We start from the raw sequence: 27,304 nt of genomic DNA on the forward strand, positions 1-27,304 counted from the left end.
CAGTGAAATTATTATGGTTTTTTTTGACTCATTTTTCTGATGCCTTATATAGGCAGACAGCCAGAATTGGGGGGAAAAAAGGCTAATTTAGAAGACATGTTGAGAGACAATAACAATCTGCACTTGGGTAAATATTTGGCAATGTTGAAGCTATACAATATAACCCGGGCACGTGTAGCACTCAGTCCACAAACAGTTTAGCACCATATTGATAGGTCATGCAGCAAAACCCTCTCCTCAGGGTTTGCTTGGGAGTTAAAAGCATGAAATATTACAGTGCAAGGTTGTCTATACCCTTAGCTTCTATAGGGGCAAGGTGGCAAAGGTGATGCTGTCTCAGAGGTAAGTGTTGGCCGGCCCCTGGCTCTATGTCCCCATCGCCGTCACCGCGCCAGGGTTGATGGCACCTGATGAGGAAAGAAGGAACAAATAAGGTTTTAATGCAGGATTTTGAGGGAAGAAAAACTGCCAGGAGCAGCAGAGGGGGGGTGCCAGGGATGTGGCTGGTCCCTCTTACCAGGGGTGCAGAGTTTTTCACATTCTTTCTGCGTGTTGAACCTGTTGTCGTTGCCGCCGCAGCCGCCGTACCAGAAGCGGGCGCAGCTCTTGGTCTCGGGGTCGTAGTACCACTTCAGCACAAAGTTCCTGCAGGTGCCCTCGTCCTTCTGCAGCCGGCAGACATCCATCACTGTGGGAAAAACCAGGAGCAACAGCGGTCAGTGGCACTCCTGGGGGAAGCACTGCCTTTTGTGAGTGTGTCTGCAGGCTGAGAAAGGGCATCCACAGCTCAGACTGTGCAATGTCCTGATTTAGATGACTAAATCCCATCTCCATCTTTGCAAAGAGAACCTCTTTCCCTGGAGGTCACCAGTTTGTTTGTCTCCTGTGTTTCTGCCATGCATCCAGGAGCGATGAAGGAAGAGTGATGCATGGCAGTGGTTGTCTGCAAATCCCTTGGATCTGTAGGAAATGAGTTGGAGAGGACTGGCTGGGCTGCAAGGCAAGAAGCACTGGCACCACTAAAAGGACTGACTTCATTTCAAAGAGAAATTTTCCATGTGAAGATGCTCCTGGGTCCACCACACTGCATCTTGCATCCCTGGCTGGGTGAGCGGGGGACAAAACAACAGAGCGCTTGGATTGTGGCAAAATGAAATTGCCAAATAATTTTTAAAAAATAAAGTTTAAAAAATATCTGATATCAGCCACTGATTTGCCATCAGGTCACACACCTCCCTTCACACAGGAAAGGAGAAGGAGCTTGTGCCACCTCTGCTCAGCACAGCATAAACACCACAGAAAAGGGGGAGTCAGAAATCAGTATTGACCTCCTAGTTCAGCTTTGCTTTTGGGCTCCCACAGCCTAAAGCTTCCCCATGCCTTAGGCAGGCTCTTTGCCTTTTTTATATTCAGATTTTCTTTTTCCAAAGCCCATCTCCCTTCTTCCCACCTTCCAAAACACTGAAATCCAGCAGATGTGAACACAGGAATGACTCTACCCCAAACACTGCACAAGAATGAAATCCAAACACTAATCAAAGCAGAAGGATTTCTTTTGTGTATATAACCTAATTTGCCCCTATTTCAGTCTCAAATGAAACAAAAGCTTAACCAAAAATTTCCAAGAATTGATGGAGAGCAAGAACTAGGGAGTTAAAATGTGTTTTAAGCTGTAGCAGGTTGAAAAGATGGGGAGAGACAGGGTTTTGAGTCATGCCACGGGGAAAATGTGTGCCTGGGCTCCTCAGTTACACTTAAGAGTTACTTTTGTCATGGTAAAAAAGTTACTAACAATAAAAAAAAAAAAATAAACCCATAGAATCATTAAGGTTGGAAAAGTCCTCTAAGACCCTTTAGCCCAGCACTGCCAAGCCCACCACTAAACCATGCCTCATGTTCCACATCTACACATGAAAAATTATATATAAAAAGTCCATAATTAAAGGGGATCACAGCATTTGAAAGGCTTCCAAAGGGAAGTGTGTCTGGTGCACGTTTTTGCACCCAAAGTGCCTTAAAGTTTGGGGGCTCAACTCATTTCTCATTGTTGCACCTGCTGAGGGCTGAACCCAGAGCCTGAGCACCTTAAAAGCTGAGCTGCACTGAACTCCTGTGTCCATTTTCCATGTGGATTCAAGCTCTGGCCTTGCAGAAAATGGAAAGGGAATAAAGTGAGCAGAGCACAGTGGGCAGAGACCTGAACATCCCTCCAGGGCCCCAAGACTGCTTTTCTTGACTCTGTGCCCAGGGGAGAGCGGTGCCAAGTTGATGAAATATCACTTTAGCCTCAGAAACAGTTGCTGGAAACATCATCAAAGCATGTGACAGAGATCAGAAGGGGCTGGCCTGTGGGACAGGGCTAGCAGAAACTCGTGCTCTCCAGAGAAATCCCCATCAGGGAGGCTTCCCTGCTCTCCCAGGGTGGAATCCTGCTCTGGAGTGAAGCTGTGTGCTGCTTCCTCTGGCAGCAAAGTGCTCAAACTACAGCCAGAGGATCCATGGTGCCCATTTGCTTCCCCAAAGCACCTTGAAGTCCCCTTTGGCCACCCCAGACATCTCTGTGGCTGGTGGTGGTCACCTCCTCCTTGCCTCCATCTTTGCCAGTGACAAAAATTCCCTAAAACTAACCTAAGAAAGTCAAATGAGGTGGAAGGGTCTGTAATTTGCCTTTTCAAACCCTGTCATGCCACTGCAAGGACTAAAGCCCTGCCTCTAGGTACCAGAGCTATCTTCACTCCTTGGTTTCCCTCCATAAAAGCTCCACAAAGGGCCCTAAAACACCTCTGGGAGGGGGAGACTGCTCTGATAAGGATTTTCTGGGCTCTGTTCCCATCCCAACCCCCTTGCTGAACCAACACAGGTGATTTCAAGCCTCTTCTCCCTTCCCAGATCTTGAAGGGGTTTGCAAACATAATCCCTTAACCTCAGAAACTCCTTGAGGAGAGGAGGGCATCGCCATTTTCCTGCAGGCTCCTCCCTCAGGCTTGGCTTCTCTCTTTTGGTGATGGAGGAAAACGTCTCCATGCAATGCCCAAGCCCCATGGAGTCACCTTCCATCAGGTGTTTTGGTCACAGGCAGTGAAATATTGGGAATTCTCTGCATTCCAGCAGAGGGGTGGCACTCCTTGGTCACACAGAGATAACACAAACCGGTTTGGGACTGTGCCACGCTCCAGTTCAGCCACCCCAGGTCCCTGATGAAATCCAAGGAGCTTTGCCACCCAGGCTGTGCCAGCACAGCACATTCTGGTGGGACAACACACATGCAAAGTGACTGGCTCATGCAAAGCAGATGGAAGGGCATGGTGGTGTGAATGAGCAAGTGAAAACTAAATCTGTGCTACTTTTGATCTGGGGTTGGACAGGCTTGGATGCATGCTGTGAAATGGTCAAGGTGAAAGAATGGGTTTGCTTTGTTTGTGATGATTCATTTTTTTGGGGGGGTGTGTTACCTGATGAGAATCTTTTCTCAAGGGGTGGCTGCTGCATGGCTTTCTCATCTGCTGCTGGAGGAGGAAAAAGTGCATGGGTTTGGATTTTAAATGGTGTTTTCTCTCTGATCCAAACATCATTTGACAACAGGACAAAATGCAAAAGGGTGAATCCTCATGGGGTACTTACATGGCTTTAAGCATTTGTTATAGCACTCAGCTTCGGTCTCAAATCTATTGGCATTACCTCCACAGCCACCATACCAACCCTGGCTGCAGAACTTGTGTTTGGAGTCAAAGAACCACACAATCTGATAGTCCTTGCACTGCATGCCCATGTCAAAGTCCAGCAAGCAAGGGTCTGGCCAATCTGCATGGCAAAAGGTGCAAAGGTTAAGTGATTCTGAGAGGGTTAAAAGCTGAAAAAGCAAAGAGATTGAAAAGAGGGAAAAAAGGGAAAATAAAGTCTGGTTCAGGACTGGTGGCATTTCCCTCTCGTGTGTTTTGTCTTGCTTTGCTGGATGCAAACCTTCCTCAGCCTCCTGTTCACCTCTTCTTGCTCTTGGTTTTGTCACAGATCCAACCCCCAGATCCTGGGAGCAGCATGGTGGGAACCCCTTACTCCCCAGTGTGCACTCAGGACTGAGCCCTCACACAAATCCCCCCACCCTCTTTTCAAAGCTCGTTGTCTTGGCAGTGACTTCTAGTCCTTAACTGTGTTTATCTCTAAAAGCAAGTTGCACCTGGTATATGTGAAGGCTCAGTGAATTCTTAAACATATGTTCCTTTCCTGCCCCAAAAATGATAATTTAGGTCCAAATCCCAGAGTTTTTATTAGCTATGCTGGGCCATCCATGCTATTTTACCCATACAAGGAGGGCAGAGTGTGGGCTTTCCTCCAAAATCTCTCTGAAGATTTACACATGGGTGTCTCCCATGAACTAGAGGAGGCTCAGCTAAACCCATCCCCAATTCCCTGCCCTCTTTAGAGTCTTTATCCTGTTGAAAACCTTTGGATTAGCATCCTTGGGGAATGCTTCCCCCAGAGCATTGCTGGCTGCCATAAATCCTCAGGCAGAGGCGTCTGCTGCAAGTGGGTCAGCAAATGGAGCTGAGATGGAGAGGTCTGTGTGGGAGTGCAGAGCAAAGCACTCAGCACATCCCTTTTCCCTGGGGCAGGAGAAGCCCACACACCTGGTTTGCCAAGGGCTGGTGCCAGGGGGTTAAACAAGGGGTTAAACAAGGGGTTAAATAAAGGCAGGGAGTGCTTGTCACCTGGTGGGAACAAGGGGGGATGAGGGGGATGGCAGTGGCAGGGAGAGGGGCCAAATGAGCAGGAAGGAGCACATGGGAAGGGAAGGATGATGGGTCATGCAGGAAGGAGAAATGAGTTGGTCCAGCACAAGCCCTTGGCTCCTCTGCTGCACAAAGCTCCAGTGGTGCCACCAGCCAGGCATGACTGAGATCCATGCTCATCCCACTCAACACCAGCAGCCAGAGCTCCACAGCAGCTCCACAACTCCTGGCTGCATTTCCCCGTGCTCTCAGACCACTTTGTGAGGAAAATGAGCCCCAGCACAAGCAGAATGTTTGAAGGAAAACACGGAAGAGATGATTCAGGGATGAGTTTTGGATGGCAGAGCCATTGTTGGTGTGGCTGCAGTGGCTGTGCTGCTGGGTGAAGGCTGAGAGCCCTTCCAGGCCCTTGGAGGAGGGGTTGTGACACTGATGGTGTGTGACAGCACCGGTGTGATGAGCTTGATGTCACCCAAAGCCACGAAAAGAGGCAGAGACCCCAAAGCAGGGCTCTGACCTGTGCTGCCAAGGGTGTCAGCAAGGCCATGCTCAGGACTTGCAGATCCCTTGGTGTCAGTGGCACTGTGAGAGCCCCCAGCCCAGCAATCCCCCCACACTCACCACTCTCAGGCCCTTCCAGTGGCTCAGTGTTGAGCATCATGTTGGCCAGGGACACCTGGGACTGTGCCTGGGTCTCTGTGGGGAGAGGCAGAGGGTCACTCAGGGGGGAGAGCAGCAGCAGCAGCACCCTCAGCGCAGTCACAAACAAACCCCCAGCCCCAGCTCCAGCACAGGGGCCAGGTCTGGATCTGTTTAGCGCAGCACAGACATATGAGAAATGTTTATTGGAGGCAGCTGATGGGATCAGCAATCCCCAGCTGCCTGTCTGGGCCAGGATGGGATCACCTTCCCTCCCCAGTGGCTCTGCTTGGGCTCATCCTTGGGGGTCACCACAGAGGAGCATCCCCAGGGCCCCATGGGGCTGCTTTGGATGGCCCCACTCACCCCAGAGCATCGACAGGGCAGGGGTTCAGGGGCTGGATGTGGCCTCTCTGGAGCCACTTTAGCTTTGGTCTCCTGGCCTTGGAGGTGGCAGAACAAAAATGGCATCCCCCCATGGAGCCAATCCATGATGGATCTGTACTCTCCTGTTCCCTCAAGGGCTCTCTGGGAGCACACTCCTCCCATCAGGCCTTACATCCCTCTAGAAGCTAGGGTGAGGATTGGCACAGGTGAAAAATATTCCATGGAGGGGTCTGCAGCCACGGGAAGGGGTGGATTTGCTTTTCTTTAGTGAATGGTTTGGGCGTGGCTAAGGGGAACAATCCTACTCAGTGTCCAGGTCACAGCTTGCCACCACTGCCTACTCAGTTTATTCAAGGTTTATTCCATGGGAAAAGCAGCTTCCCTAGGCATTGGGAGCTCCAATTCAGCACATGCAAATGTTACTTCTACCCACTGATGTCTTTTCTCAACATTTTTGTGGGCATGTTTATTGCTTGTGAAGGTAAGGGACTGGTCCAAACCCACTGAAGCCAGAGGAAAGGCTCTCCATGGGCACTGGAATTGCCTTGGGAGTGCCAGACGAAGCCAGACACAGCACTGGCAGGACCAGCACAAACTTCACACCACCAAGCCAAGTCACCTCTGTGCCAACTATATTAAAAAAAGAAATTGGCTGTGTCTTTTGCAACTTTTGGCCATGCCAGAGAGTTTGGTGATGGATGTGCACACATGGAGTTCGGATCCCCAGGGGACTAAACCTTCCCTTTCATCTCCTCTTTGTGGGTTTTTCTGGGTAGTGTGGGAAGCAGATCAGTAGCTATGGCTATTAGGGAGGCAGCTTTTCTTGCTTATTTTGAAATTGTGCTGGACTGAGTTTACCAGTTTGACTCATTATTAATTGCAGTAGTGCAGGCTGGGCCCCCACCAAGACCTTTTGCACCGATGTACAAACCCTCCAGCATGTAACAAACCCACTCTGGGACTGCCTTTAATTATCCCACATTCTGTGCTGATTTAACCCCACTGTAGTGCAAACTCCCATTTTTCAGAAACACATTTGCCACATCTCATACCCTGCTGGTGACAGCACACATGAAGTGACACAACTTAGCACAGCCAGGGCTGGGATTGTTGGTACCAACTGATTCCCAATCCCTATTTTTTTTCCCCTCCCACTTTTTGTGCCCACTTAATGGAAAAAAAAAATGCCCACATGTTTTTGATAGTCACTTACTCGTGCTGAATGACCCTGTGTAGGTTACTTTGGGCTGGGATTTTTGGGAGCTAGTGATGACAACAGCATATTTCTGCCCGCTCCGGAGCCCCCGGATCACGTGCTCGGTGCCGGTCAGGTTTTGCCTCTGCACGAGGGAGTGGTCCTGTGCCAAGGTGACAGTGACATCAAAGGTGCTGTGGGGCTCAGGGCTGGCCCAGCGCAGCCTGGCACTGCTCTCGGTGACGTCTGTGATCTGGATGTCGTGGGTCTTTGCTGCAGGGCAGAATCAGAATCAGAATCAGAAACAGAATCAGGATCAGAATCAGGATCAGAATCAGAATCAGAATCAGAATCAGAATCAATCAGAATCAGAATCAGATTGAGAATCAATCAGAATCAAAATCAGAATCTGATTCAGAATCAATCAGAATCAGAATCAGGATCAGATTCAGAATCAGAATCAGAATCAGAAGGGACACCAGGCAGTGAGTGAAGAAGGAAAGATCTCAAGGAAGAAATGCCTCAGTGCTGCAGAATCTTCTTTTCATGGCAAGTGCAAGCCAGGCTGGCACTTGGCTGTCTCAAATGCCCTTGCAGGGGAGGCTTTGTTTTCCATAGCTCAGATGATTCACCAAGTGGTTTATTTATCTTTAATAATCTGTTGCAATCTAGTAAATCAAAGCCCTTTTTTTTACAAAATTCTCACAGCTTGAAATTCCCAGCACTTTCCCAACAACTGTAAATGTGCCCAGTCAGATCCTTCCTTCTCTAGGGTGCAATGGATTCACTGAGCTGCTGAAGACCTTCAAGCCAAGCCTGCTTAAGAGTGAACATAAAATCACAGACTGGTTTGGGCTGGAAGGGACCTTCAAGACCATCTCTTTCCAACCTCCATGCCATGCAGGACACCTTCCCCCAGACCAGGTTGCTCCAAGACCTGTCCAACCTGGTCTTGAACATTTCCAGGGATGATAACCTTAACAGGTCAAAGAAGTTATTATGGAAAGGTTTTCCTGCTCTGGCAGATCACTGGATGAGACCTTTATAAACACTGCTTGAAGAACTGGTGGAGCAAGAAACACCCAGAAAAGTTTATTCCCCTCAAGCTGATAAAAGCATTAGCCTTGCAAAAGCTGATTGATTTTATTTATTGCTTTTTGTTTATTATTTATGCAGGGACTTGCCATCAGTGACTGGATGAGCTTCCCTGTGCTTGGACACATTCTTTGATCCTTGCTCAGCTAGTGCAGATCTGCCTGTACCTCCTTGCAAAAATACCCCTTTGTATGAACTGTATGAAGGAGGCTTGGCATTCCCAAACAGGTCTCCATCCACACTGATCCATTGATGAACCAATTATTCCTATTAGCTGAGAGCTCAAACAGTGCCACTGGCCAAGGGGCAATGCTCCAAGGAAATCTTGGAAACAAATGAGCCACACTAGAAAGAGAAGCTCTCTGTAGAGAAATGGATTGATCCTGCTTGTGTTTTGTCTAGGGGCAGTCTGTCCCCCACCCATTTTGCACAAAATTCTTAATGCAAGTTGGCAATGCCCCAGCACAGACTTCCCGATTTACACCTAAAACCAAAATTTGCCCTCTGGGGGACATTTCCCACAGGAATAATCCTCTCAGGGGGCGAGAAGAGCCACAGCCTGCTGTGTTTCAGCCTCGAGGGAGGCCCTGCCCACACGGGGAGAGCTGCTCACGTACCGCTGTGTCTCCTCCTGCCACCAGCCGCGGTGCCTGTGCCATTGTTGGTGGCAGCCCGGCCACTGGCTTTGCTGTGGGTGGTGGTGGCACTGGCTGCTCCCTGGGCAGTGGCGTTCCCCTGGGCCACAGAGCTGGCTGGGGTGGTCTCAGGGGCTCTGGCCTGGGCCGTGGTGCTGGCAGGAGTGGTTCTGGCGTGGGCACTCGCCGCTGGCTTGATGGTGGCGCTGACCGTGGTGCTGGCAGGGAAGGTGCGGCTGGCAGTCGCGTTAGGAGCCACGAACCTGGGCAGAATTTTGGAAATGGAGGTGAGTTGACCTAGAAACCACTGGCAAGAACCCATCTGAGGTCAAGAGTCTTTGCCAGCCTTAAATTTTCACTCTTCACAGTGAAGAGGGAAAAGTCCTTAAATCCAAGCAGTGAAACGTGCCCCTAGTGGAAGGTGTCCCTGCCCGTGGCGAGGGATTGGAAGAAGATGTTCTTTAAGGTTCCTTCCAACCCAAACTGTTCTGTGGTTTTCTGAAAAAAGTGAACTCAGACAGATCTGCAGAGTGCCTGACTTCAAGGGGCTTGGCCTTTTGAAGCCAGCTCTGTGCCACCAGTGAGTCTGGGTGACACAAGCTTTCACTTCTCTTCAGAAAATATTAGCATGGGTGCCGTGCTGGATTCTGTGTATCAGATAACCCAGAGCAGCCAAGCCTCCAAAAAGAATGTTTGGAGTAGAAAGCCCCAAATTCATAGTAATTTCTGGAATTCCTGACCTACACGATCAAAGTCAGCATGTACCGCCTTTATATTTTTATAAATATATAAATATGGAATTTACCCCAAATTTAAAATGATACATCATACATCACCCTTCTCTATAAGATATCTCTGCTGCTCTTTTGACACAGCACCGGGGGAACCAGTAAAATTAATTGAAATATTATTAGAATTATATTAATTAAAAGACAATCCTGATTTTTGAAAGTGAAGTTGCTTTTTCTTTCCTTTTTCCCAAAGCATTACTCACACTGCTTTCTGCCCAACGAGCATGGGGTGCTGGCCCTGGACTTGCTGACCATTCTGGAGCCACTCACACTGTTTCCTTATCTCTGGAGACAGGTAGAAAGCAAATTCACCTGGAGACAGAGAGAGACATTAAATACTGGAGTTGAGGATGGTGGATACCCACCACCAACAGATTACATTTATTGCTTATTAATTAAAAAGAAACAAAAAACAAAAACCAAAAAAGGACCTAAGTTTCCTTTTCTTGCTTGATGTTTGGTTACTGCAACATCCTGGGATGGGAGATTTGTTATTCCAGTCTACAAACACAAAGGCCTTAACAACAAGAGAGCTATTTGCCTGAGTCTGTCACTTATAAACACATTTCTTATAACAGGGCACTTCCAACCACACAGGTAATCAAGAGCTAGAGTTTCCAGGACTGCTGTAAGCAGTAAATGGAAAAAGCAAACTGAGATAACCTAAACATTTATTTCCAGATGTTTGCTTCCTATTTAGTGAAAGACATTCCTGAATCTGTGGTATATCAGCCCAGTAATCCGGTTTTCAGGAATTTTTGCTAAAAGACTAGATTTCCTAAAAGAGGTCTACTTCTTATCCTTGCTGGATGGGTGTGTTTAGGATGTGGAGGTCCAGCCTGGGCTCTCTAGCTAAGCTGAGATGTAGATTTTTGAGGCACAGTCAGCACATCCCAAATACAGCAGCTTTATTTATCCCTGAGCAAAGAATCCTGTACATCTGGTCCTTAAATCTGCATAGAGCAACTCCACATCTCAGCCTGAGCCAGCCAAGGGCCTGCTGGACATGATGTTTATGCTGAAGTTGGGAAGAAAGATTTGCTGGGTGTTGAAGGAGCTCCAAGGAAGTGCTGCAAAGGGTCTCAGCGGGACCTATGTGAGAGGCAAGCCAGATGGGATGAGATCAAAATCCACAGGTGAGCCCATGGAGATCAAGGCAGAGCACACTGAAGTGCAAACTCTACTTGGCGGATCAACATGGAAGGGGATGGGGAGGCCAAAGTGAAGAAAACCCAGAGATACTCAGCTAGGTATAGTATGAGCAGCCCAACTTGCACCAAACAAAAAAAAAAGAGACTAACTTCAGTGGGTCCTGCTGCTCAAAACCTTTCAGAGGCCATGTGTTGCCCCTTCCATGACACTTGGGTGCAGGATGTTGCACTTACTTCTGATGAAGGATGGCAGCAGCGTCCCAAAACGCAGCAAGGGCTCTTCATGGAGCTCTCCTGGTTTATCAACCAGCTTGAAGAACACGTCGTTGGGCTCGCTGGCAAGGCTGTAGATGTTCTTGGCATTCACCTTCCTGCCGATGCCCAAGATAACAAAGAAGTACCCTTTGCATTTTGCACTGATGACAGCCCTCTGCAGGTGCTCGAGTTCTTTTTTGTTCACTTTTCCAGTCATCATCAGAACGATGACTTTTAGATCCCGAGGGCTCGGCGCGCTTTCGAAGACATGAGCGATTGTGTGTTCGATTGCACTTCCCAGAGCCCTTGTGCCATGCAGCTGGGTCATTTGGTTGTGGATGTAATTAATGATCTTCTCTTTGGACGCATAATCAGTTAGTGAGAACTCAGTTTTCACTGGTGGGAAGCTTGAGTTGATTTCGTGTTCGTAAGGGGCTTGCTGGAGAACGGCCACTCTGGCGTGGTGCTGGGATACTTTTGGCTCTGAGCTGATTTCCAGGTTGGTTACAATGTGGGAAATGTACTTCCTCATCTCGCTGAACTGCAGGGGGGTGGTGGACTCGGAGCTGTCCAGGATGAAGGCTATGTCCGTGTCCACGTCGGTGGGGGCTGCCCTTCTGTCTCGGAAGGCAGGTCTCTGGCCAGATCCAACACAGCTGGGATGGGGGTCACACACATCTGGGGAAGAAATACAGGGAGCTGGTTTCACCTGCAGGACCTGAACACAACCCTCCCTCATCACGGTAAACATCTCTTGTGTCACATGAAATACCATCAAGCCCTGGACATTCACGGGTCCGTTGCTAGATACCAAAGTAATTTTATCCCGCAACACATTCAGTTATGTGTTCAGTATTTTTTTAATGTGCTCCTTTGTCCAAGGGGATCTCTGAGGCACTCTAAGTGGCAGAAGGCCAACTTTTAGAGCACTTGGCTATCAGGATTTGGGCTGTAAAAGTGGCAACCAGACAAAAAAGGAGCTTCTCTTCACAAAGTGGAGAACGCCCAGTGAAACTCATTCACAAAGGCTATCTTTTAGAGCACTTGGCTATCAGGATTTGGGCTGTAAAAGTGGCAACCAGACAAAAAAGGAGCTTCTCTTCACAAAGTGGAGAACGCCCAGCGAAACTCATTCACAAAGCCCAATGTTTTCTGCTCCACCCAAGAACCCTTGTATCCATTAACAGAAGGGCTGACTCCCAACTTGGGCTTCCCTTCTTACAACCCACTGCTGCGTGGCCAGAAGGATTTGGAAGTGTCTAGAGGAGAAATTGGATGCTTTACCCAAACAAATGTGACAAGTCAAAAGCCTCTGAATGGTTTGATTCAGCTGACCGCCGCTCGTTGGAAGAACAATGGCATGACCGACAGCTGTGTTGTTGATCTGGTGAGATGGAAACAGAAACAGAGTCAGTAACGCTGCCTTCTGCTGCTCTCAGCTCAGGGGAGGGCAGGGCTACCCACAACTCTGAGGAATTCTCTGCTCAGCACAATGCTCTTGGTGATCCCTTTTGGAGGAGGCTCATGTCCCTGATGTCAGTTTAGAGCCATAACTCCAAAAAAAGGGACCACTTGAACCACTGCTCAGTGAGTTTATCTGGGGCTTTTTCCTGGCTTTCAATCTCTGTCTGTCCACTCTCCCTCTGCCAGCAAAGCTAATGTACTCCCACCTTCCCACCCTTTGCCATTTTGTTAAACTCTCCCTTCTGTTTATCCCACACTTGGCACCCTGGAGCCACAGCCTGAGAAAAGAGTGACTCCTGAGAGTCTCAATAACATTTCCCAGCATGTGCTGTAAGGATTACAAAATTAGTGTTTCTCTCCTAATAGATGGATGACTTTGGCCAGCCTTCCATGTTTGAGAGGCCTTTGAAAGCCTGTGGCATCCAACACCATGAAATCAGACCTAGGGCATGAGCAGAAAATAAAGAAAGGGTGAAGGACCCCAACCTCCAGAGCTCTGGCAAGCACCGCATCCTGCCTGCTGGTGAGGAACACCGGCACAACCCCAGCGTCGTAGAGCTTCAGCACGGCATCGTTGAGCTGCGGGGACGCCCTGGTGTCCCCGTTGCTGAAGAAGACAGCCACCTTCCTCATCAGGAAGCCACTGCGGGCACGCTTGAAGGTGTTCCTGGCCACGAAGGACATGGCAGTCTCCAGGCTGCGTGGCTTTGTGGTCAGCGTTGCCTGGAAGTTTTGGATCTGCTGCAGGAGGCTGGATTTCTTCCTGGCATCAGCAAAGCGGATCTCAGTGGTGACCTCGTTGTTGTAGGTGACCAGGGCCACCCGTGCCCCCCGGGGACAGTTGCTCTCAGCAATGGTCAAGTTGTTGACCACTCTGAGCACGGTTTGCTTCATCCTGTTGAAAACCTCCCTCACAACGCCCGAGGAGGTGTCAATAGCAAAGGCCAGCTCGGTTGGGAAGACAGGGCACTCCTTGGGACCTGTTGGGAATAGGCATCAGGAACAAGTCATGCCTCAAGCAGCTGTCAGGATTTAAGGACTGTGTCCTCAGTAAATCATTCATACGTGGGGAGAGCAACATGCAGCCACCCTGCGGTTTAAAGGACTGAATGAGACTTACCATAGCAGCAAGCTGTGGAAAAGATGGAGAGGAAAAAACAGCTTGGTCAGTGCCATTCTTGTAACATGATGGGCAAATAAGGGTAGAGAGAGGGGCTTAGCAAGGCACTGAGGAGGTACTCACGGCATTTGTCTTTGATGTTCCGCACCAGCGCACATTGCTTTAGGAAATAAAGAAAGGGGGGGAGAGAAATATGTCACACAGCCAACCCAGGGGTGTTCCAAAACAAGAGAGAAATTTTTCCACACTTACATCTCTGGATTCTCCTTTCTCGCCTTTAAGGCCCTGTTTCAAAGAATGAAGAGAAGTTGAGTGCAAAGTGTATCTCCAGGGTGCCTTATGAAACCTGTCAGAATGACTACTGAGCCATGGGAAAATCTGTCTGTTTTCAGCTGTGTTTCCAGCAGCAGAGTGCAGGGCTCTTCTGTGTGAGGAGTAAACCTAGCTGAGGCCAAACCCAAAAGGGAGGTTGGAACTGGATGGTCTTTAAGGTCCCTCCCAACCCAGACCATTCTATGAGTTATGATGCTCCAGGTTCACATGCAAAGCAAGCACAGCCACCTTGGCCTTTCTAGGGAGCCTTGTGCCAGCCAGATTTGGTCATGCCCCCTATCCTGACTGGGGTGGTGAATGATAAAGAGATGAGAATCTCCTAGGAGGAATTTTAAGGGGTATATTGACATGGGGAATTCCTAATGCCTGGTAAGAGCATGTCCCTTGAGTTTTTCCTTTGGTTTGAGGAAGGGTAAATATTTGTCAGCAATAAACATCTGCTTAAAAAGTTATAGAGACACATCAAGACAAATAAAGAGGGATTTCCCCAACTTGAAATCAGCAGGAGACAGTGATGGACTTATTTTTGAACCCCTGGAACCCACAGGGACCATTATATGAAGCCAATCAGCAATGCAATGACACTTACAGATGGCCCAGGGTATCCAATCTCTCCTTTCTGACCAGGTGTCCCAGGTACTCCTGCATCTCCCTAGAAAGAGAAAGCAGAGAAATCTCCTCCATGAACATCTGCAGGAGGACTCCCAGGAGCACTTGGAGGAAAAGATGTGTCCATCTTTCAGGGCTTTCATGCAGAAGGGAAAATTTGTACCATGGTCCAACTTACTCTGCGGCCTCTGTTTCCTTTGGGGCCAGGGCCTCCAGCAACACCACGGTCACCAGGTCCACCCTAGGAGGGGAAAACAACAAACAGCAGCTCTAAACCTGCACAGGCCCATGGAAAATTGCTTGAAAAATAAATGCACAGCACATGGGCTGCACCCACCTTTGGCCCTGCGTAACCTATGAAGCCACGTTCTCCCTGAAACAACAGAAAGGTTAATTTGGATATGTTCTAGAAAATTCCCTCATCCATCTGTGCTGGAGATATTGGCTGCTCCCTTGTGCTTGTTGAGGAGGGGAGAATGCTGAGCATACACCTACCTTCCTGCCTTTAGGACCTGGACCACCAATTCCATCTCGTCCATCATCACCCTAAAATTGGAAAGCCAGAGTCATTAATATGTAAATGATATGTGATATGTAAACAACTTAAACCCCACAGGTCCAGCAGCACCAATAGAAAGAACCCACAGAAGCCACAGGGCTTTGTGAAACTCTTAAATGTTCCTTGAAGTTCCTAAAGTGTCCTTAGAGGTGGGAGGGCATGGCCACACTCACCATCTCTCCTCGTGGGCCTGGCTGTCCGTTCGGCCCTTTGGGTCCAGGGTTTCCAGGCTCACCCTAAAAAGAGGAGCATCTGTTAAAGGATGTGCTGAAACTCCAGGCTGCTCTGAAGCCTTCCCCACCCCATCAACACTGGTTTCCTCTCACAGAGCAGTCTGCAGCCCTCCTTGTAGCAGAAAGGCATGACTGGACCTACACAGCCCAAAATGCTGCCACGTGTATGCTCTTTACTGGGACCTTTGGTGATTTCAGGAAAGGTAAAACCTTCCTACATGGGCATTTGCTGAGAATCTGCCCAGGAAAGTTGATTGGGAATCTCAGTTCCTCAGTTACTTTTGCGTTTCTGTTCACTGAAATGGGAGCCTAATGAAAAAATGAGTACAAGGCTGCTTCTGCCCACACAGTGCAAGCCCAAGAGGTTCATCTCATGTGTTTCTTTAAGCCCATGCAAAATCCAGCAGCTTTTCAATCCAGCTTTAGTTGCTGGTGCCCAGTGCTTCTGAAGGCATACCTTCCTTCCCAGGGGACCAATCCTGCCACGTTCTCCTGGGGGCCCTGGAGGTCCACTCCCAGCCTGGAATGGAAATGGGGAGAGAGAGGCATATTGGCAACGTTCAAGGAAACTCAGGTGCCTGGAACTGGGGAACTGGATGACAATAGAAATCATGTACTGACTACCAGGGCTGGTGTCTCTCAAAACACTTCAGGAAATTCAGAAGTCTGCCTCATGTTTGGGAGGAGCTGGAGGTCCAGCTCAGTTCAATGCAAATGCCAGCAGCAATTTATATTGTCCCTAAGAGAACACCCACAAGAAAGCAGGAGGGGGAAAAGCATGCTGGGGATGGGGAAATGCAATGTGGCTTTGTGTCAAAGGATGTGGCTGAGGAATACAGCAGGAGGGAGAAATAAATACATGGGGTAGCCCCTGCAGGCCTGTGAGATGGTCATGCTCTGGCTTCAGAGGATGAAACATCACAGAGGTGCCCCACCAGTCACTCAAAGATCCTCTTTAACTAAAATTGCAATAATGGACCAAACTCTGAAGTCCTGACCCCTCTGTGGTTGCTTTTAGCTCTTTCTCTTCTGTAACTCTTCATCAAGAAGTCCTAAGCATAAGTTGAGAGGAGAATCATGCTGGAAGACAGTGTTAAAAGAGACTGGAGCAGAGCTGGAGCTCTAGGAGAGGGGAATGTGAAGACACATTGGACTCTTGTTAGTTCAACAACAGCATAGCTGGGCCAATGTCTGGGAAGCCGCAGAAGGATTACCCTGGGTCCAGGGACACCCTGCTCTCCTCTGATGCCTGGTGTGCCAACCTGGCCAGGGGGACCCTGTGTGGGAAGAAAAGAGAGGCTGTCAGCACACGTGGGCAGAAACACACCAAGATCCAAGGGGGAGCAAATTCTGCAGTGTCTGGGGGATGCTCTGCAAACATATCACACCTTGGCTGGTGTGAACACAGTGGCAGGCAGGACAGCCAGGCCACAGCACACCCAAAAACACCCAAATCCCAAGAGTCTTTGTGGATGAGACTCTCTGGGGAAGTGGCTGTGATGAAGTAACAGCCAGCATCATGAGGCAAGGCCTTCCCTCTGCTGTGCACTCACTGACCTGTGGCCCTCGCATGCCTTGTTCTCCAGCTGGCCCTGGCTGACCAGGAGAGCCCTTGGTGCCCTGCAAGTATAAAACAGCACAGTGCACGTTAGATGTGGTCAGCACCATGGGAAAGGAAAGGGGAGATCAGGATATCCACAGCTGCACAAAGAGCAGGGAAGAACAGATTTTCAGTTGGGCTTTTTCCTTGTTTGGTTTTTTTTTTCCAAGATATGGTGATTGCAGATAATAAGCACAGTGATGGTGGGGGCAATTTGCCTCCTGCAGTCAATGGCCATCAACCATCATGCCTTGGCCCTGTTACACTGCTCCAGCAGCACACAGGGACAAAACATGGATGGGGACCAGTGAATGCTGTGGGAGACAGGCAGGAAACTTGGTTCTGCACGAGTCCAGCAAGGAGCACACAGGGAGATGAGCCTGAGGAGGAGCTGGGAAATTTGGAGGAGAGAGGAGGCAGAGAGGAACAAGCAAAGCCTGCATGTGCCTTCTCTTGGCACATCCCTCTGGATGCCGAGGCTGCCTGGCCCATGGTGTGGCAGGAGCCCCATGTTTTGTCCCATACCACCTACCTTTACTCCTATGGGTCCCCTTCGTCCTGCCATGCCCTGCAAAGGAAGGAACAATGAGGCTTGTTGATCTAATATGTAAACACACCTTCCCTATTGCTTTTAGATCAATGCTTCTTATCAATGCTTCTTTTATAGTCCAAAAATTACATTTGGCTGTTTTACACTACTGGAGGGAAAGGGAGGGAAATTCACGTGGTCAGATCTCTTAAATCAGACTTGGGCATGTTTTCTCCCTCCTCACATCTCCCACATAGGTGAGCTGCTCCCTCAAGCATGACAGAAGTGTGTCACCCTACATGGAACAGGAGGGACACACAGCAGGGAACACATCCCAGACATCCCTGCTCCAGCTTGGTTTTTGCCTTTCCAAAACCAGCAGCCAAATGCAGATGCATATCACGGAATCACAGACTGGTTTAGATTGGATGGGACCTTCAGGACCATCTAATTCCAACCTCCTGCCATGGGCAAGGACACCTTCCATCAGACCAGGTTGTTCCAAGCACCATCCATCCTGGCCTTATATATAAATCGTGTGTAACTCCACTGATCCGAGCACTGAGTTATTTGGGTGGGAATAAATTCAACTTTTATAGTCTCTACAACAAGCCAGGAAGCCAGGAGGCATTTTCCTTTTGAGATTTTTTTTTCTTATTTTTGGGGTGGTTTGTTGGGTTTTGAAGTTGAATTCCTGATGCTTGTGAAACAAAATAGATGGAAAGAGAGGAGAGGAAAAGTTATGGTCAATCTAAGCTTGGGCCTTGCTGACTGATGGTCTGGGAACTCAACTCACCCTCCTTCCCACTTCACCGTCTTGGCCCTCCAGCCCTGCTGGTCCAGGATCTCCCTAAGGGAAAAACAAAACTCAAGTGAGAGCCCTGACATAAGCAGGCACTGGAAAAACAGATTCACTTCTCAGAAAATGGCTTCTTTCATGCTTTCACACAAGTTAAAAGTCCTGCCTTTGGTGGGAATCCTTCTAACAACTCAGAGACTTTCCATCAAGTTTCTGAGCCAACAGAAGTCAACATTCCTATTCTTTGGGAAATGCCTTCTGACAAATTAAGTGCATTTTTTTATTGTGAGCTGATGTGAAAACAGATGGGTTTTGAAATCTTCCAAGGAGCATGTTGGGGTTTTATTCTTGCAAAGGTTTCAGGTGAATCAGGAGGTTTAGATTTGGTGTAATCTAATCAGTTCTCTGCTTTTGTATATGACCTATGAGAACATACAAAGGTAATTTCCAAGTTCTTTTCAGAGGCAATATCCCAAAAAGGCATTGTAAAATAATAATAAAAAAAAATTAAAAGGTGCTTTTTACACAAAACATCTTCTAAACTGACATCTTCCCAGAGAAAGTTTTGGTTGCAAACCAACAACATTTTCTAGTGGAAAAAAATATTCCATCTGACAAGGCATGGTGAGTTTAAGGAACTTGCATCTTTTTGGCAGCATCCTTTTTTCTCCCATTCTCTGGCCCATTCTGTTGTAAAAACCAAAAAACAACACAAGACAATAAAGAAATTTTACCATTGGTCCAATTTCACCCTTTTGTCCTCTGGGGCCCCGTTGAGTATTATCAGCTCCTGAATCTCCCTGAAAGCAACAGAGCAATGAGAAACATCTGTGTAAGTGGGACATGAAAATCAAATCTCATAAACTGAGAGAGTTCTCAGCTAGAGCTGAGAACCAACTTTTCTTTTTTTTTTCCCCTTTTTTTGATTGAAATAGATGAAGTATTGCTGGTGTTTTCAGACAGAAACAGCTTTTCAAGTGGGAAGTAATACTGAAGAAGACAAGGAAGGGGAATTTTAATATGGTGAAGCAGTGATTGATGGGTTGGTATCACGTGGTACCCACGTGTCAACTCTGAGTCCTTGCTCTGTCATGGGGCCTGCCACTGTCAAACAGCATTTAATAAGCCAGAGCCACCCTCTCTGATGACCCCAGGATCAGTGGAAAGTGGGTGGAAAATCAAGAAGATGCCGTAGCAGTATTTACCGGATCTCCACGGAGCCCACGGTCGCCTCGCTCCCCTCGTTCACCCTTGACTCCCTTATCTCCCTGTGGGGAGAGATGGAGAGTTAGGAAGAGCAGCTCTTGCTTGTTGAAAGCATCTCTGCCCAGCCCTCAGCCCTGAGGGGAGCATGATGGCTTTCCACTCTCCCCTGGCCCAAATCCACCTCTACACCATCATTTAGCCCCACTGTAAAAGAGATTAAAGCCTACCCTCCTGCCAGAATATCCCTTCTCTCCAGAGGAGCCAGGCAAACCCTTGTCTCCCTAAAAAAAAGAAAAATATTTCAGAATATTTGCCACTTCCAGGGCTTTTTAGACAATTCACTGAAACATCAAGTCATTAAGAGAAAAACAATTAAAATTACTGACCTCTTCTCCATCAATGCCATCCAGACCCATTTCTCCCAGTTCACCCTGTGGAAGGGAGGCAAGGGGCAAGTGCTCACTGAGAGGAAGGGGAGATGGGGAGGGGGATACTGATGTGCCACACACTCATGCTCACTGCTGTGGCATGAGGAAATAGCTCCCTACCTTCTCTCCTGGGAATCCCCGAGAACCCTAAGGAGATAGAAAAAAGAGTTACTCCACTTTTGTCCAGCTCACTGCCATAGGGAGCAGTGGAGAAGGAGGGCTGGGCTTGGTGGCAGACCCAGAGCCATGACCAGGACAGGACTTTCCCTAATTTCTCTATATCAGTGTTTGTCTTCAGCTGCCTCCCCAGCACTTGTGCCAAGAGAAAATATGTGAGCCATGGGGGTTAATCCAGCTGATCCAATAAAATATCTCACTCCTCAGCCACAACTCTTCCTTCACTGACTTTTGTTTCTTCCTGCACCCATTTTTATGTTAATCCAGAGCCAGCCTTAGTGCCTTTGTCCAAGGCTGAACAGATTTTTAATGAAACTCAGTATCTCAGCTAATAGGCTTGGTTCATGCATTCCTCTTCTCCCTGCCAGAGGATCATGTGGTCAGAGCAAATGGTAGGAAACATCCCCTTAATTTCACTACTTCCCATAAACATTATATGTTTCACCACCTTTTCTGGCTTGGCGTGCAGCTGCTGTCCTGGAGCATTAGCTCAAGGTTCCTCTTTAAAGCCTCAGCCATGGCTTACTTGTCTCCTTCTTCCCCAGCAGCAGAGTTCCACCACCCACTCACTGTCCCAGCCCTGTGCCAAGACACGCACATCCATCCCTTCCCAAACCTTTCCCCCAGAGCCAGACTGCAGAAGATAGATCATCCTTGTCTGTGGACTGAGCCTGGGTCTCTGGGCTGCCTTTTTGCTCTTCACAGCAACACCAAAGCCACAGCAGCCTCTGAAAGCCCTGGTGCCCGGCCAGGTGGACACAACCACACAAGTGTGACCTCCTGAAGCAGCAGGAGTTACCCCTGGGGGACTCCCACCCCCTGGACTCTGGGTCTGCTTTTTGCAAGCTTGTTCCACACGTACCTTTGTTCCTCTGTGCCCGGGGCACCCCTGGAAACCTTGTGTTCCATTCACACCCGGAGGTCCACGCTCACCCTGGTGCACAGAGGGGAAAAAACAAGAGTCAGGAGTTGCCTGCTAAGCCTGTTTCTGTGGCTACCTGTCACAGGAGGTGGCTTGGAGGCACAGGAGCAGCAGGTTTTGCCTAGCCACCCCACCATCTCTACAACATTCCTCATGTAGAGACCAACGGCAAATCTTCATCATGGAGAGAGAAACATCCTTCCCAGTCCCTCAGCCGTGAAAGAGCTTTGTGAAACTTCTGTTTCAAAACTAAAATGACAAGATGAAGCCCCAGGAAAGCATTGCTTGGCATGGGAGGTCTCACAGCAGCCTTTGGCCCCTGCCTGTGCTGTTGTAAAAGCCACGAGCTCTTTCAACCCCTTGGCCTCAGCTTCAGCCCTTGGGAGTGATGTATGCAGGGATGTTTATTCCAGGGATGACATGGGATTCATGCAGAGTTTGGATGAAGAATGCTAGTAAGAATTAATGGGATTCACATTGTCTGCCGTGTGAGGGGTAGGAACATCACTCTTGGTTCCACTTTTGGACTAGCTCAAATCTTTCAGCTGCAGGTGGTGTGGATAACTTTGGCATAGGCTGCAGATTTGATGAACTTGAGGATTTTATTTGCTTTGGGGAATAGCACAGAGATGGGTCACATCAAATCATGGGAGTTATTCCCCCATCATCCTTCTCCAGCTTTCCAGAAGCTCCCTACTGACTTTCTCTCAGGAGAAGCTGGGACCAGCAACTCAGCATGTCAGGTGTGGGAAACTCAGAGTTCTGCTGTCTCTTCTAACCCACATCCACATTCTCAGCAGTAAAAAAGTTTGGAGGCTTTTAATTTAGTGGAAACACCTCCAAACACTTGACTATGGTGAGGTCCCCATTGGAACAGGGGCAATCACTCACCGGTCCTCCTTCATCACCAGGGTAGCCTCCGTAGCCAAGATCCCCTGTGACACCCTAGAAGACAACAAAACAAAATCGTGAATTTCCTTCATAGTTCTGTGATTGATATTCAAAGTTTTCTTAGATAAGGACAAAGCAGCTGCTTGGTCATATGTGTCAATGAGAGATATAATCTCCTTTTGATGTCCCTGAATTGTTTCACAGGACATCTCACCCTGCCTTTCCAGACATTTATCCCTGCCCTCTTGGATGTTTTGCAGCACTGAGGCTGTGGGGAAAGGGAAGAAGAGCAGCCCACAATTGTTCTGGATTTCCCAGGGTCAGTTTTCAAAGGGAGAGAGAGTAAATGGAGCTGATCTCCCCATTAACATCACCCACTGCAACTACACAACCTGCACGTCACCTCCAAGTTCCCGTGCACAGGGACCCCTCATCCCCAGATGGAGTGACCTACCTTTGGTCCTATAGGGCCTGGCACACCTCTGTCCCCTCTCTGTCCTGAGCACTTGCAGGGGACCTTGCAGCATGTCCTCTCGGCAATGTTGTCCTGTAGGAAAAATGGGAAGTGAAAGTGTTAGAAACCTGCCAGAGCCCCAACACCTGATTTTGGACACCAGAGGGAAGGGTTTAAACAGAAACTGCGTGGGGCAGAGTGTATGTAGTCGGACATCAGCCCCAGAGCCATGCCTGTCCCTGAAGAGAGAAATCCCATCTCCAAAGGAAAAAATCCAGGCTGTGGAGCAGGCCACAATAAAGTCGCTGCAGTGAGCAGCTCACCAGCAACCCACAGGCTGAGAACGATTTGCAAGCACACAGTAAAGGAGAAAAAAAAAGGTTAAAAAGAATGATATGGACTCAGAGAAACCACAGCTTGGTTTTACATCATCCAACTGAAAAAAGGAGGGAAAAAAATCACTTTCTTTGCCAAGTACATTGCTGGCTGCAAACGTTTCCTGCCAGCTTTGCACATTTACATTTTGGAAGGATCTTTCTAGGCTGAATTACCTGGGGAGGGGCTGAGGACCAACTCTTATCCCAAAAACCAAGGCTCACTCACAAGTGGCTGCACTTTGATTTGTGGGGGAGGGCCCAGCAAGGTTACCACAGGGACCAATGGTTGAGCCCAATCTTATTAAATCTACTGGAAAATGAGCTCAATCATGCTGGTAGCAGCTGAGGAGTTGGGAGGAACTGGACATACTGAGGCTGACAGCAAATTAACCCAACACTCGAGAGGGACTATGCATTGGGAAAGAAGTAAACCTATGAAGAAGAAAGAATCATGGAATGGGTTAGGTTGGAAGGGACTTTAAAGGGTCACTCCTACATTTGTTAAAAGCATGTCTAAAATACAGGCAGTGCATGAGATCAGGGAAAGAAACCTCGAAAGCAATGCTTCTACAAGAGGTTTAGCACTGACCAGGCACGACAGGGCATTACTGTAAGGTTAAAAAATCCAACAGTGTAAACACAGGCAGAGGGCGGGTTTTTGGCACTGCAGCTTTTGATGGCATCTGATCCCATCCCATTTGACCTAAAGCCTTGGCTGGAGGAGGGTTTCTTCAGGAGTGGGAAGAGACTGTGATCTGCTCTGAACTTTGTTTGCTGTGGCATCTGTGAAAAGAGCTGACGTGAGGCAGGGAGGGGAGAGGAGCAGAGCCAAGAGGGTGTAATCCAGCCATGGCTCAGCCCCGCAGGACATCCAGCCGTGGGCTTTCCTCCAGCATTACAAGGCAGCACTGCCTGTGCAAGTTACTTACAAGCTGCTCTGCCAGCTCAAAATCCAAGTCCAGCAGATTAACTCTGAGTGGCCTGTTGTAGGTGAAGCCACGGCCAAACTCCAGCTGCATCACTCTGTCAAAGTTGGTCACTCGGTCCAGCCCGACGAAGATGAGAGCGTTGACTCCTGGCAGGGAAAAGCAGAGGGGGCTTTGTGATGGGGAGAGATGCTAACCATCTGTTATCACCCTCCCCTGTGATAACACATCTACATCTTTGATTTCTCCTTTTCAATAGAGAACAAGCATCTTCAGACACATCCAGTGTAAGTTGCCCACATGTTTAGGTGGCAGCAGGCAGCTAAAACATCACAGGAAGGCAGTGAAGAACAGCAAGTGCATGTAGAACTCACAAAATCCTTAGCTCTTACTATCAAAAGCAGATGGATTTAGGAGAAGTGGTGGTAAAATTGCCTACATGTTAACATGGACTATAATTACTGCCAGGAAGAGCAAAAAAATTACCTTCTAAGTGTAAAGTAGATGAAGCAGCCTCCAGCTGACTTATTGGTTCATCTACACCATCAGTAAAATGGATTATGACCTGAGAAAGAAACAAATTTCTGTCAGGACTCAGAATACTTCAGGTGTGAAAAACAATCTGTGTGCAACCTGAAGGGCCTTTTCCAATGCTTTATATGAGAGAAGGTGAGGGGACTTCTACACCTTTTCCAGGCCATGAAGCTCTGCATTCCTGCACCAGGTTCCTGTACCTTCCTGTTCCTGTACATCATGCAGGTGTTGCTAGAGAACAACACAGGAAATATCTGGAGAGCAATAATTTGCAGCTAAGCAGTGATTATGGGAACTGGCTGCAGTGATGCCCATCAATTGTCAGGACCTTGACAATGCAGGGAGAGTGCAGCAAACAAGCAGGGTTTAAGTGACTAAATTGATGGTGAATAAATTAATTTATTTTTTTTAATTATTAATTTAGAGTTTCTTTACCAACTAAAGGACCCCAGAAGCCAGCTTTGCTGTCCAGTACCACCCCAGAGGCTGTGGCCCTGACTAACCTTGGTGCTGCCAGAGGGTGAGGACCGGAATTTGCTCAGGTAGGACCTCAGTGTGTCTGCCCTGAGGTAGTAGGGCCCGCGGGTCCGCATGTCCAGGAACCTCTCCAAGAGCTCGGGCCGGTACTCGGAGAAATCCAGCCCCTCCACGGGTCCCCCTTGGGCCTGGGCCATGATGGCCACCCTGACATTGGGTGCCTGGTTGCCAGTGCAGCTGATCTTCTGCATCTGTGTTATCCTGTTCAGCACAGACTCCACTCTGGACTCCAGGGCTCGCTGGGAAGTGAAGATGTTCTGGCCGGGCCCAACATCACTGACATCAAAGCCAATTATCACTTCTAAGTCACAGTCTGAGAGGGGAATGAAGATAGAGAGAAGAGCATCATGGAGCAATGCAATGATTTGTTTTCAGTTTCTAATTACTCTTTTAGTAGTTAATGAAGACACTGCAACAAGAACTGACACCACTTGCTGCACAAGTGCCTCCTGTATCCTTTCACCATAGCAGTGATAACCTGGGAAAACTTGTGTTTTATTAATTTTTTTTTTTTTTAATTTTAGCACTGGGACAAGCTGCCTAAACCAAGTCCAAGAGAAATTTGCGTTTTCATCAGGCAGCTAAGACTGCTTCTCTCTCTCTCTCCAGCACATGGAAACCTGTCAGTACTTGTACAGTGTGCACCTTCTGCCTGTGCTGGAAGTGACACTCAGAAAATCACAGGGAGTTGTTTGGATTCTCTTTGCTATTAGCCACACTGCCTGGTTAATGTCTTAACCACACTTGGGATAAGTTAATACCACCAGCAGTGGTTTGCTTTTCCCAGCACTCAGTTTTTCTTTTCAGCTGGAGCTGCTGCTCAGCTCAGGGCTGTTGTGCCTATCTTTCCACTTCTCCAGAGGTTTAGGAGACGCCTCTGCTTAAAGTCAGAGGGCTGAGCCATGTTCAGCTGGGAGTGCTGGTAGTAGGACTAGCTGTAATGTAGTAAGTAAAACCAGCTGCTGGAAGCCTGATCCGACAGCAATACCAGCTCACTTACTCACCACAATTCCCCTGCTTGGCTTCTGAAGTAGCCAAATCATGGGATTCCTTCTTAAGGCAATTTTACCTTGAACTACAACAACTCATGCCCTGGTTTTTCCTCATATACCTGTCATGAGATCAGGTGGGCATCCTGGATGATCTGGCAAGGGAAATTCCCTGTTTTTCCCCTCCATTTTCTAAAAGGGTTACAAGAGAGCTGGACATAGGTTTTGGACAAGATCCTGGAGTGACAGCAGGGGAAATGGCTTCCCACTGCCAGAGGGCAGGGTTAGATGGGATATTGGGAAGAAATTATTCCATATCAGGGTGGGCAGGCCCTGGCAGTGGTTGCCCAGAGAAGCTGTGGCAGCCCCATCCCTGGAAGTGCTCAAAGCCAGGTTGGACAGGGCTTGGAATAACCTGGGATAGTGGAAGGTGTTTCATGGCAGGGAAGCTGGAACAAGATGGGTGCCCTCCTACTCAAACTATACTAGAATTCTATGATTCTGTGATTTCCAGCATACCATGTATGCCTGGATGGCCAAAAATTTCAATTATATTGTAATAGACACAGGGAGGGGAAACAAGGGCCATCACTTTTCATTTTGGCAAGAAACAAGTTGGTCTGTCAAGACGATACTGGTATCATGTCCCTGTGAGAAAGTACAAAGTGGGATTTAGTCCAAAGGCTAAATGTGGTGGTAGGAGGCCAGTGATTTAGTGCCTGGCTGTCACATCTGAAATGAGTTCCACCACAGTGGCACCTCTGTGGTGGTGTTACTCCAGTCATTCACAGGCTGAACACCATGGACAGGCAGCTCTTCTACCAAAAGTTTGCAGCCTCCATCAGATTCCTGGAGGAGAAATGAGCCCATCCTGAACCTCAGGCCATAGGCAAAGCACAACAGCAGGACAGACAAGTCCATCAAAACACACTGGGCATTAAAAGCCACCCCTGAGAATGTCATGAAGGGATTGTCCTTACCTCTTGTCACATCTGTTGTTCCTGGGCACAATCTCTCCTCCATGGCAGCTTCCAGTGTGACCAGGACCTGCTCATTCAGCTCTGACAGCTCCTGGGCTGTGGCTGCTCTGAAACTCGTGGCGCTCTCACTGGCCACCAGGCTGACTTCCTTCAGGTCGATATTCCTCACTCCGACCGCGAACACCTTGACGCCTTTCTGTGTGATTTCCAAGGAGGCCCTCGGCGCATCATCCGTGGACTTCCCACCCATGACGATGAAGGCAATCTGGGGCACCCTCTGGTCAATCCTGCTGCCAGCCTCCTTCACAAAGTGCCTCTCCTGGATGTGCTTGATGGCCGCACCGGTGTTTGCCACTCGCCCGCCTTTGTAGATGACTTTGTTGATAGCGTCTAAAATCTGAGCTTTGGTGGAGTGATCCTTGAGGAAAAACTCATCAGTGACATCCGAGTTGTACTGGGCCAGCCCTACCTGGATAGAGTCGCCATCCCTGTAAATGGCATCCACCACGGAGTAGACAAACTGGAGGACTTCTTGGAAGTTATCTCTCCCCAGATTGATGGAGCCATCCAGCAAAAACACAATGTCAGCCTGCTTTTTGCCTCCTGAAAAGATTACAAAGAGAACAGTTGTTAGTTATTGTTTGCAGCATCTATAACATTTAAGCTGCTCGAGGCTTCGTGAAGTAGCACTTTGCAAATGAAATTTCTCTCTCCATTCTACCATTTTAATTTCATTGACCCTTGGCAGGATTTTACATCCAT

At 48.4% G+C, this 27,304-nt stretch overlaps 1 protein-coding gene across 1 annotated transcript in view; it reads right to left on the minus strand.

Annotated features, from left to right (window-relative positions):
* Positions 1-300: 300 nt before the first annotated feature.
* COL6A3 (collagen type VI alpha 3 chain) overlaps positions 301-27,304 on the minus strand; it is a 48,536-nt gene continuing 21,532 nt past the window's right edge. Inside the window, exons 11-44 of the mRNA XM_066553527.1 lie at positions 26,543-27,142; positions 24,540-24,886; positions 23,989-24,067; positions 23,506-23,651; positions 22,200-22,292; positions 21,746-21,799; positions 20,795-20,866; positions 19,876-19,902; positions 19,714-19,758; positions 19,555-19,608; positions 19,327-19,389; positions 18,856-18,921; positions 18,119-18,172; positions 17,326-17,361; positions 16,751-16,813; positions 16,408-16,470; positions 15,651-15,713; positions 15,134-15,196; positions 14,897-14,947; positions 14,739-14,774; positions 14,580-14,642; positions 14,382-14,444; positions 13,712-13,744; positions 13,583-13,619; positions 13,460-13,471; positions 12,826-13,319; positions 12,160-12,259; positions 10,855-11,553; positions 9,673-9,781; positions 8,661-8,941; positions 6,967-7,221; positions 5,349-5,423; positions 518-688; positions 301-407 (exon numbers count right to left, since the gene is read on the minus strand). Coding sequence (XP_066409624.1) covers positions 367-407; positions 518-688; positions 5,349-5,423; positions 6,967-7,221; positions 8,661-8,941; positions 9,673-9,781; positions 10,855-11,553; positions 12,160-12,259; positions 12,826-13,319; positions 13,460-13,471; positions 13,583-13,619; positions 13,712-13,744; positions 14,382-14,444; positions 14,580-14,642; positions 14,739-14,774; positions 14,897-14,947; positions 15,134-15,196; positions 15,651-15,713; positions 16,408-16,470; positions 16,751-16,813; positions 17,326-17,361; positions 18,119-18,172; positions 18,856-18,921; positions 19,327-19,389; positions 19,555-19,608; positions 19,714-19,758; positions 19,876-19,902; positions 20,795-20,866; positions 21,746-21,799; positions 22,200-22,292; positions 23,506-23,651; positions 23,989-24,067; positions 24,540-24,886; positions 26,543-27,142 — 4,508 coding nt within the window. The 3' untranslated portion in view covers positions 301-366. The remainder of the gene's footprint in view (positions 408-517; positions 689-5,348; positions 5,424-6,966; positions 7,222-8,660; positions 8,942-9,672; positions 9,782-10,854; positions 11,554-12,159; positions 12,260-12,825; positions 13,320-13,459; positions 13,472-13,582; positions 13,620-13,711; positions 13,745-14,381; positions 14,445-14,579; positions 14,643-14,738; positions 14,775-14,896; positions 14,948-15,133; positions 15,197-15,650; positions 15,714-16,407; positions 16,471-16,750; positions 16,814-17,325; positions 17,362-18,118; positions 18,173-18,855; positions 18,922-19,326; positions 19,390-19,554; positions 19,609-19,713; positions 19,759-19,875; positions 19,903-20,794; positions 20,867-21,745; positions 21,800-22,199; positions 22,293-23,505; positions 23,652-23,988; positions 24,068-24,539; positions 24,887-26,542; positions 27,143-27,304) is intronic.

This window comes from Molothrus aeneus, chromosome 7, assembly GCF_037042795.1.
Source record: "Molothrus aeneus isolate 106 chromosome 7, BPBGC_Maene_1.0, whole genome shotgun sequence".
Taxonomy (NCBI): domain Eukaryota; kingdom Metazoa; phylum Chordata; class Aves; order Passeriformes; family Icteridae; genus Molothrus; species Molothrus aeneus.